We start from the raw sequence: 10,994 nt of genomic DNA, 5'->3' as shown, positions 1-10,994 counted from the left end.
TTTTTTTTTTTTTTTTTTCATTCATCCATACCCCCCCAGCAATGGCATTGCGCCCCCCCTAGGGGGCGCGCCCCACACTTTGGGAACCACTGACTTAAGTACAGTAACGAAGCATTTGTACTTTGTTACTTGACACCTCTGATAGTTCAGTCTAAATCCAAAGATAGAGGATAGTTCCAGCTGGCTGGCTGCCAACGCGGCACGGCGGATGCCGCACAAAGAGTCCCAGAGAGTTATGTATTGGTGGACAGAGGACAGGCAGGATATCAGAACTGAGCAGACGAATGTATTCAGGGTGCTCCAGAGGTCGAAGCAAAAGCTGATGTCGGTGACATGGTCGGTTGTCAGTGCCAGAAGGTCAGAGATCCTGTGAAGTGCCGAAGGAGAATCCAAGACAGATTCGGGTCACAGTTCCACTTGCAGTACACAAGCAGCCAAAAATCAGGCAGGAGTCATAAGAAAGGTCAGGCTAACAGAGGAATAGGCAGGCTCAGAGGTCAAGAGGCAGAACAGGTCAGGATTAGGTAGTCAGAAGACAAGAATGCTAGAATAAATCTCACCAACGGCTCGAAATAATCTGGCACTGATGACTGGTCAGAAAGCTGGTTATATAGTGACTAATGCAGGTGGATCAGATGAGTGTGTAATGAAAATTGGACGGCCCTAAGCAGGTGCGTCCATCCATTCATCCATCCTCTTCCGTTTATCCAGGGTTGGGTTGCGGTGTCCTGGGTCCCCCCTGGGTCTCCTCCCGGTCAGACATGGCCAGAACACCTCACCGGGGAGGCGTCCAGGAGGAGCTGAGCTTCTCACCCTTTATCTAAGGAAGAGCCCAGACACACAATGGAGAAAACTCATTTCAGCTGCTTGTATCTGGGATCTCGTTCTTTCGGTCATGAACAGAGGGTAGTAATGTAGATCGACCGGTAAATCGAGAGCTTTGTCTTTTGGCTCAGCTCTCTCTTCACCACAACAATCTCCCGCTCCAACTTCCTTTCATTCATGGACAAGACCCCAAGATACTTAAACTCCACTAGAGGCAGTACATCCTCCCTAACCTGTTGAAGGCCCTCTAGCCTTTTCTGAATCAAGACCATGGTCTGGAGGCACTGATCATCATTCCAACCGCTTCACACTCGGCTGTGAACTACTACCTTGAGAGCTGTAGATCACGCCCTGATGAAGCCAACTTTTATTGTCATTTGTCTTAGTCTATGTCTACCCGTGCCCCCGTGATGGCTATATCCCCCAGAAGTACAAGGGAGACCCAAACATACAGGCATCAAGATGATGGGCAACAAGTATGCCCACTCCTGCTTCTCACCAGGGGCAACTCCAGAGTGGAAGAATGTCCAGTCTCTCTCAAGGAGACTGGTTCGAGAGCCACAGCCATACTTTAAGGTAAGTCCCACTATCTCTAGCCATAACCTCTAAACCTTGGGCACTAGCTCAGGCTCCTTCCCCACCAGCACCAGAGAGTTGAAATTCCATGTTCCAAGAGCCAGCTTCTTCAGCCAAGGATCAAAACACCAAGGTTCCCGCCCTCGACTGCCACCCAACCCCTTTGGGCCCTCCTACAGGTGGTGAGCCCACTGGAAGGGGGACCAATTCTTCCTCTTCGCAATGTCCAACCAGGCTCCATGGGTAAAATCCCAGCAACCAGGTGCTTGCTAGCGTGCCCCACCTCCAGGCCTGACTCCAGAGTGGGGCACGCTAGCAAGTGACCTGCATCTGGGCGAGGGAATACTATATTCATTTGTTTTACTCATCATAAGGGGTCTTTGGGCTGCTCTTTGTCTGTTCCCTCACCATCTGCCTTTGGTGACCCCACACGTAAGTAAGTGTGTGAAATGGGTAATCAGACCAGGCATCAGTGCTGAGATCATGACAGATTGTTGTTGTTGTTAACTCATTCCAGATGTTTGGGGTGCATGATTTGCTAACTGTAGTGTTTCTCAGCATATAATCCATTTAAACCCAAACAGAATAGGTTCACAAGTAGATATTTTTTATCATAATTGATTGTGTGAAACAGTATCAACTTCTCCAGGTTCTCCCTTATTCCTTGGAGGATAGAGCATTTTGAGAAGAATGCTGGAAACTTGGTGAGATCTTAGAATAAGACCTGTTCTGGTGAACTCTTACTTTTTGATAAATAAGCTCTGATATGAGTGCAACCCATCTAAATTGTGTCTTCTTTAAGTCCCTGTCTGACGATTTAGAGGGCATATGTCTGTCGTCCCAGAATCATTACAAACTCTGGCATACACTCAATTTTCTATGCATGTTTTTAATTTTGGGTGTATACATACACTATTCATAATGAGTCCAGAACTCATGTCCAGCAACAGCCTAACTTATGCATAACGCATACGTCAAGAAAATTGACATATGCAAAATTTTGAGCATGCTCAACGTTTCTTGACGTACTTGTCATATGTTGATGTGTGCCAGCATGCTTTAGCTTGCTCTTGACTTATACAAAACTGACTCATAACTTATCCATTGTATGCCAGCCTTTTTGCCAGATTTTTTGTACGTCAAGCATACGCTGGCTAAACGTCAAGGTGTGACAGTGGCTTTACTAGTGAAGACGGTTTTCCCTTTCCTTTCCTTCCTGTCACAGACAACCAGCTCAAATTTGAGAGAAGCGCAGATTTGATGTAAAAACAAAGAAAATCAAAAAGGTGACTTTATCAAGAATATAATTTTTGGAGTCTCTTTCTGTTTGCAGACCTGCATGTTCTTTACACTGCAAACAGCTAATGTGGGACGGGAAGATGAATTCTTAGGGTGTCTTCTCAAAGTTCTCAAATCTCAGAATGTTTTTTCTCACACTTTATTTTTTCATTTCACAACGACAGTCTTCAAATATCTTTAATGCGACTCCGTGTGACAAAAATTACAAAAAAAAACAAACTGTCAAACGGATGTGAAATGATGCAATGGTTTTAAATGTGGCGTACACCCTACATGTATCAACCTCGTGTCATCGTTGATCTTGATCCTCTACTTTTGCTATGAGTTTCTTAGCTGCTCCATTGTTTTTGCTCACTGTGACAAAGGTGGACCTTCATGTCTTAATTGGTTTGAAATAATGTAATATGCATATTTAGATGAGAGATTAAAAAGTGCTCTGTAGGATTTGTACCAGAAGTTGTTTTATCCTTTGATGTCTCCATAGCTCTCCTTTAAACGTCTCCATGACCGTGCGTTCACCTTTCCTTTGTTATACAGATATTTTTTACAAACCTCTCAGGCCTTGGATTTTTTCCAAGTAGTAAAATCACACATGCAATTAATCTAAATGGTGCACAGCTGAGCAGCAAAAGTTTAAATCCTCTGGGTGATACTTCAAAGCACCTTTCTAATTTTATGAATAGACAGAAATTTATGTTAAATCCTTTCCTATATTTATGTTTCAGTCATGAAATAATTTGACAACATGACGTACATGGAACAACTTAACGGGTCAAGTAAATCTTGACAATCAGAATATGTAAAGAAAGTTTTTCTTTGCAGTTTTCCATCACAGAGTTCTGCCTCACATGCATACACACTTCGGTTCATTCAGGATGTGGTGGCTGAGACACACTTCTGCAAGCAAAAACAGTCATTTGTTTGTAAAAGATGAAGGCATCGCTAAAAGCTGATTTTAAAGATAGCAGTTCCTCTAAGTCAGACAGAGTAGCTTTAGCGTCCTTCACTTGCAGGCCTCAGATTTGTATGGTCTTTTCGCTTCTGCTCTGGGCGTCACCAGATGCCGTAGTCGTTTGTAGATGTCATCATGTAGGGGCAATGATAGGGGTTCGGCTCCTGCGGGTAAATGTTCCCAGGCTGAATGGGTCTGGGGGCTCGTGAAGGTCTTGGAGGTAAGGGAGGTGCATAAGGTCTGTCAGGTGTGAAATCCTTTTTAAACTGCAGGGACACAATGATCGGATCAGTCTGAGCACAGGTTCTAACTCTCTGGTATTAGAACAGGTCACCTTACCCTCCTGCACCTCACAGTCATTATGCCGATGATGACGATCAATATGAAGGTAAATGCTGCAATGCTAGAGTAGATCAAGGTCATTTCAAGAGCATGGTCACTGCCCTTTATCTCTGGTCCATGCTCTGGGAGGGAGAAAATTAGATTTTTAAAGAAGAAAGTGTAGCATTACAGTTCTACTGATGTTACTAAGCACCACCAATTTCTCACCTGAGACGATGATGACGGTGCCATTGCTCTCAAGGGATAACTCAACATAGTTAGTTTCATTCATGTAGGTCCAACTGCAGTAATACAAGTCTGTGTCATTCCGCCCCATCTGGAACAGCTTGATCCTGACCTTACGGTGGTCCCCCGTTTTCGGCTGGTTTTGGATTACATCAATTCTTTCTTTAAATGTTGCTTTTTTGGTTAGTTTTCCAGCACCATCCCCGTAGAAGAGGTACAGAATCTGCTCATCTCCAAGGAAGTGCCTTTTAAAACTGAGGCCAGTGGGTTTCTCCAGGTTGCTGCTGCATTCAATCTCCATCGATGAATTGACCCTCACATATGAGATAGATGACGGGCTTTGTGAAGCTGCCAGATAAAGAAGTGCTTGTTATAGGTTGACAGCACAACACTATCACAAAACCAACATAACATTTTTTTTAATGAATTTATGAAAACTTGAGGGTGATGTGTATCTAAATCGTCTGGGTCGATGCTTGTAGATTTACTTTAGGTTTCTGTTTTAGCTGCAAGTCTTTTAGTGTTTGACTCTCTAAAGCTTTGCTCGTGTTTAGATAAAAAAAAATTGAATTCTACTGGATCAACTTCACGGACTCCCAAGGTGCATCGAAATGGCGAAATGGGAAAGAGTGTAGCAATGCCTAAAACGTTCTTAGCTGACCGATGCGTTCTGGCTTGTGGACATCATCAGGAAGATGGGAAAAACAAAATGTGTTGCTCAAGTGATAAATTTGCTTCCTATTATCTTTAAATTCTTCTATAGTATTTGCTTGATGTGTAGAGAGTGAAATTGTTGATTAAAATTTATTTTAAAAAAGCATCTCTGGACATCAATATTCACATTTGAACCCAGATCATAATCAGATAGGCGCATGCTTTCACTGGGTCATTCTAACAGACAAATATTATCAAGTAACTATAGATCTATGTTTATTTAACTCGGCCTCAAACCTTTTTGGGTCTCTAACATGTTTCCCGCAGTAAAGCCCTGTGTGTAACACTCTACATCTTCTCACCACCTCAGAAAATCATCCCTTTCTCTGCTGCCGAAAAGCACTCCATAACACAATGCTTGCACCACCACATCTCTAATGGGGTATGCAGTGTTTAGGTTGATGTGTTGTGTCCATTCTTTAGCCAAACAGCTGCAATCTTAATTCCCCCAACATCTATTTCCATTTGTTTGTTTTGTTCCCTGCAGCTCCTCCAGAGTCAACAGGGTAAACTGGACGTCCTGATGAAGCCAAAGTTCATAGTTTGCAGCCTGCCCTGCCATTTTTGGATGCTGTGTTACTTGGCCTTCATGCTGTTGTTTGTTCACTAAATATATATATATATATATATATATATATATATATATATATATATATATATATATATATATATATATATATATATAACTCCTGGGGTTCACAGGACGGGTTACTCTGATTAGATTGTGTAGACTTATCAAAAAATGTAGTAGCTTCTGATATATTAATTGCTTTGAATTTGATTTAGGGGTACCAAAGTAAGGGGTTTCTTCACTTCTACACCCCATCCTGTTTTATATACTTCTACACCCCATCCTGTTTTATATTATCATCCAAAAATATACCAATAATAACAAATGCAAATCTTTTCCTCCCAGTTTACAACAATGTACAACTTTAGGCTGGTCAGAAAGTTCCAATGAAATAAGTTGTGTTTTGTGATAAAATTGTTAAAAGGTTACTTTTGTTAGTCAAATGACATACATGCAGTCACAGAAAGTGCCCGCCTAGCCTGCAAATATAGCCACTGTTACTGTTCAGTGGGTACATGTTGGTAAAATATCATAGACATAAGCATGAAATGGCTGTAAAACTACAGAAAAAGATGGATCCTAATCATTAACCTGCCTCAGATCACTAACCCAGAGCTGTCTTGTGTTACACGTGAACAAACTCACCCGTGTATGATTTCAGTATCACCTCAGCAGGCATGCAGAGCAGTCCCAACACACAGCTCCACCACTTGGCTTTCATCCCGCAAACGGGCTGGAGGCAAACGGCCACGCGCACAAATTCTGCAAGTTTATACGGACTGTAGAGGGTGGATGTAACAACAACTCATCCGTGGTTAGAGGAGGAAACTCTTCAGACTCTGTCCTCTGAGCTCTGAGTGTGTGGGAGGTACTCTTGTTATTGACAGCTTTATATCTTCCATCACTTATTACAGGTTCTCAAAAGGAAGTTGAGTTCAATTTCCTTTTAAGAACCTTAGTAAATACATTTAGATCGTTCTGAAGAACAGCCACTGCTCTCTGCTGTCAGCAGCTTTAGCTGAAATGTGTTGAAAACATCTGAGGAAGAAGATATCATCTTCTCTCACGCACATTTAATAATCCCTCAGCCGATGAATGATCCTGTTTCAACTCATAGCAAAACAATTTCCAAAGCAAACAGTTGCTGCAAAATTAGCAAATTATTACAATACAATTTAACATTACATCTACCAAAGAAGCAATACTTGTATAGTCACTTTAAGTAATAATAATAAGTAATAATACATTTTTAGTCAAACGTCGACTTTTTTATGTAAATACATTAAGGATGCTCTACTTGAATGTGGTGATTAAAGGTTCTTGAATAGCATTTTGTGTGTTTTTTTTCCTTTGTTTATTAAACAATGTTTTCTTTAGTTGACTTTGTGTGCTCGTTATTTCTGCTCGTTATTAAATTAGGTTTTAATTCTTTATCTGAGGGATTTTTTGTTTTGATCTTGCCGAAGCCTATTATATTATTATGGTTTAGCCGTATGTTTTTTTTTTATATTGTTAGGTCTCTTTTCCTGCTTTTTAGTTTATTCTTTAGTCATTTTGGTCCAAATATAGTTCTACCATGTCATGTTATATTTTTTAAGATCTTTTCAGTAGGTCTGCTCCAGTTCAATTCTGTTTGTGTTGCTTTTTATTCTTGCCAGTGTAAACACTTAGATCACATTCACCTGTTGGAATTCCCGTTTTTTTTTTCTGCCAATTTATCATGTAATTCAGTTCACCTGTAGCCTGGGTGCCAGTCCGAACTTAGTCCCGCCCACAAGGTTTGAGTTCGGGGAAGTTATTCTGAAGATATTCTGACTAGAATTGAGTCGGACTACGTCAGGCTAGTTCACCTGCTAAACAACCTTTGTTGTTTCAAATCAACACTATGCCAGTTGCTGTCAGCCTTCATGGGTGAATACTACTTACCATGCCATGCCTTTTTGCTATGCCATGGTCTGAATCTCAACTATTTTTCCCTGCCATGCTTACTGTCATGATTCTGTCTATCAATTCTGCACTTTTTTGGTTCTGTTCAAGTTTTCTTTTTGAGTTTTCAGTTTCACTTTCATTTATGTTTTTTCTGTATTTTCTAGTTTTATTGGTTTAATTCCCATTTTGTGGAGTTTTATGGATGCATTTGAGTTCTTATATATTTCTTGTTTGACCCCTGTTTCCCTCTTGTGTCAGTCTCATTTATCTTAGCTCCCTTCTTCCCCTGTCAACACCTGCTCCCAATCTGCTGATTAGCCTGGACCTCTGTTCAATCACTGGTTCAATTGCTGGTTCCTCTCCTCCTGACATTTTCTGTTTTTTTTTTTTTGTATTTTGGTATGTTTATGACTTTGTTTCTGTTACCACCTTTTGTTGCTAAGGTAGCAAGAAACCACCTCAGATTTAGTGTCTATATATTTGGTTCCTTTAAACCTCCACCCAACCTGACACTTTGTAACCCACTTCTAGATGTTATATAACTGTCATATTAGGACTACTCAATGCACTGTTCTGCCTCACACTGCCTGTCTGAGCTTGGGCCCTCAGAAATTATTCTTTTTTTAGGGCAGGTTTCAAAGCTCATCAAAACTCTGGTGCTTTGGAAAATATGGATAGTTTGTTTACAAGAAAATCTTTATATGGTAGAAAGTCTATTGCTCATCCTTTTTCTGTAACTGTGCTGTGTTTTTGTTTTAAATTGGTTGATTAAAGGGGGTGCACCTCTTTTCCACGCCTTTTTCCTTCCTGTTCACCCCTGTTACGGTGTCGTTTTACTCAAAACGATCAGTTGCTTTAACCACAAGCTTGTTAAAAGTACCAGTTGAAAGTGCTCCAACACAATTCAAAAGGATATGACTCACTACCTCTAAGAGATGAATCAGTAACTGATATAATATAGCCACTGGCACCCATACATTATCTAGTTAAAATGTATTAAACTAATGATCGCATTGTACAGTAGTTATTCTGTTTAATAATAAAACTTGGTTCAAAATAGTACTCAAATGCATTAAAAGACTTGATATAACCAAAACAGCACAAAAGAATATCAGCAATATCGATGAATCAAGGAAGAAACAGTCTTTAGGTAATTTTTTTAATTAATTAAGTTTCAGTTAATTAGATATTAAATAATTACCATTAAACTAAAAGCAAACATGATGAAAATCAAAACTTAAAAGGAATTTGTATTAAGGCACAGATGTGGTTCTGTAATTAAAAGAATAAGCTAATTAACAGTGATGAGCTTCAACAGGCCACAGAACAAGACATAGGTATGGACCGAGCCCGAACAATAAACGACCTAACCTGATAACAATGATGAATGGCTTCAACAAGGAGGAGGGGAAAGGAGAGGTGGATCAAATCAGAACAATAAGCTAACCAGCTAACCGTGTCTAACTGGTTAGCTGGTTGGTTTATTGCCACAGGCTACAGAGGAGGAGGGGCAGACTGAGTCAACACAATAATTTAGCTGGCAACAGTGGTTAAATTCAAACGAAACCCATAGGAAACAAAGAGAAAAGTAGCACAAAAGAGAGAGGCAAAGCTGGGGAACAGTGACATTGGAGGATTAAGCCCGGCATACACTGTGCGACTTTCCAGTCGTGCGAGAATCTTTCGATCGGCCCGACTTTCAGCCTGAGGGGGTTACGAGCGGCGATCCGCCTCTCACGACCAACTCCTGATCAGGAATCATTCCCGACCATCGTGGGCAAATCACTCTCGGCTCAAATCGCTCAGGGCGCACGCAAAGAAGGTTTCTTCTTTTTATTCTTCCTCAAATGGCACAAATTGCCAAGGCAGCACGGTTCACTATAGTGAGCTTAATATTGGGAACAGATCTGTTCATTACAATCCCAGACATGGCGAAATGAGTTAGCTGAGTGTAAATAGGAGATGACGTGGTCTGCTCATGCACTCTTTGTTATCAGAGAACCGAGCCACAACTGAACCGTGCCGAGCCCTACTGTTGAACTAGTACTATATTTAGCACGGTTTGGTTGGATCTGGCACGGCCCAGTTCAGTTGCTTTCCATTTACACTCAACAGTTATTTTGGTTACCGTGCTCGGACCGTTCTCAGCACGGTTTCAAAAGGGTAGTGTAAATCGGGCTTATGTTGGTGCAAGATTATAAACATTTTTCATAATGATTACTGTATTAGTCAGAGTCTCTCTGCATTTAAAACAAAGTTAAGATGACTTAGATACAAGAACCCTATATTGACAGAAATTAAGATAAAAATCTGAACAGTAGATGGCCAAGTTAACTTTAAGTGGGAAACTTTTGATTCAGTGGATAATTCCTGACAACCAAAAGTAACTGTGCCAGCTCAAGACCGGGCCGGTGTGACTGAATTTTCTGAAAGCAAAAGCCTGTTCTCAATACCACAGTAAGCACTGATTGCAGATTATCTACTAAGCATTAGCCTACAGGCACACATATAGTCTGACTAAATCAAATGAATAGCTCTGCTTCTTCTTCTGGGACTGACGACAACAGATGTCCTATCATAAATATGCAAGTGGCTTACAAATAAATTAGTGGAATATGCCACCTGATAGAAGTGCCATACCAGTAAAACAGTGACTTATGCAATTGCTGAAGTTGGTAAACAAATTTTACCTGAAATGTCTTTGGCATATGCCAGTTTTAAAAATGTCATGCCAGATACCACTTTTTGCCCTAGGTGCTGCTGCTTTATAGAGGCTAGAGCTGTACACAGAGTTGATATTTCTTCAAATATGGGCTTGTTGTTGGTAAGCCTAGGGATTTCTTCTTGTCACCAATCTTGTTGGTGCTTTTTACGGTCAGGATTTCAATGAGCAGAAAGGTAGAAGAGGCTGTCTGGTTTTAGAAACTTAGTTCCTACTGATATTTTGCTTTTTTTGCCAGACTCAAGCCATGACATTTAGTGGCAGGGGAGTTATTAAAAAGTAAATGGGAAGGAATGTGCCCTATTCGCAGTGCTCATGTTAATGATGAAGAACAAAAAGTTGGGCCACAATAGCAAGTCTTTTGAAAGAAATAGAGGGCAATATTTCCAAAGTTGAATTCTGGTTCACTAATCTTCTCAGAGTTTGAGGACAAACTTTGAGAGTTTCTGAAGAAGACGGTTGGCAAGAGATGTCACTGCTGAACCTCTGAGTATTACTGCATCTGTCCAAGTTGGTTTGGAGAGTCCTTCTATGGCACTTACTCATTTGGTTTAGGGCAGAGGTCACGGATTAGTGGACCGCGGTCCGGATCCAGACCCACCTGCTGGCTAATCCGGACCCAGCCTGATTTAAAACATTTATGAATTAGCACATGTTTTCCAACAGCAGTGTCTAATTTCAATTGCGCCGCTTCTCCTGTTTGTACGGTAAAGCCCTCCAGTACCAGCCTGCACATGATATAAATTAGCCAATGAGCTGTGTCTATCGGGGCTATTGCCGCTAGCTGCTTTTAGACACAGCAAGCAAACCTTTGGCAAGCGATGGGAAAGAAGGAGAAG

At 41.0% G+C, this 10,994-nt stretch overlaps 1 protein-coding gene across 1 annotated transcript; it reads right to left on the bottom strand.

Moving 5' to 3' along the window:
- Positions 1–2,835: 2,835 nt before the first annotated feature.
- On the bottom strand, positions 2,836–6,354 carry LOC107098183. The gene is made up of 4 exons (XM_015395698.1): positions 6,150–6,354; positions 4,202–4,567; positions 3,992–4,116; positions 2,836–3,918 (listed from the first exon to the last, which is right to left on the bottom strand). The coding sequence occupies exons 1-4, from the start codon at positions 6,223–6,225 to the stop codon at positions 3,754–3,756; spliced, it is 732 nt and encodes a 243-aa protein (XP_015251184.1). The 5' UTR covers positions 6,226–6,354; the 3' UTR covers positions 2,836–3,753.
- Between the last annotated feature and the right edge of the window lie 4,640 nt (positions 6,355–10,994).

This window comes from Cyprinodon variegatus, unplaced genomic scaffold (assembly GCF_000732505.1).
Source record: "Cyprinodon variegatus isolate N-32 unplaced genomic scaffold, C_variegatus-1.0 Scaffold26, whole genome shotgun sequence".
Classification (NCBI taxonomy): Eukaryota; Metazoa; Chordata; class Actinopteri; order Cyprinodontiformes; family Cyprinodontidae; genus Cyprinodon; species Cyprinodon variegatus.
This window is presented reverse-complemented; position numbering and strand designations above follow the sequence as displayed.

What these genes read in the sequence shown, in the direction of transcription:
- LOC107098183 (XM_015395698.1), bottom strand. Translation starts at nt 6,225, where the DNA reads ATGAAAGCCAAGTGGTGGAGCTGTGTGTTGGGACTGCTCTGCATGCCT. An exon ending in CACCGTCATCATCGTCTCAG is followed by an intron (nt 4,117 to 4,201) that starts GTGAGAAATTGG and finishes TCTCCCTCCCAG; the next exon opens with AGCATGGACCAGAGATAAAG. An exon ending in TGACTGTGAGGTGCAGGAGG is followed by an intron (nt 3,919 to 3,991) that starts GTAAGGTGACCT and finishes GTGTCCCTGCAG; the next exon opens with TTTAAAAAGGATTTCACACC.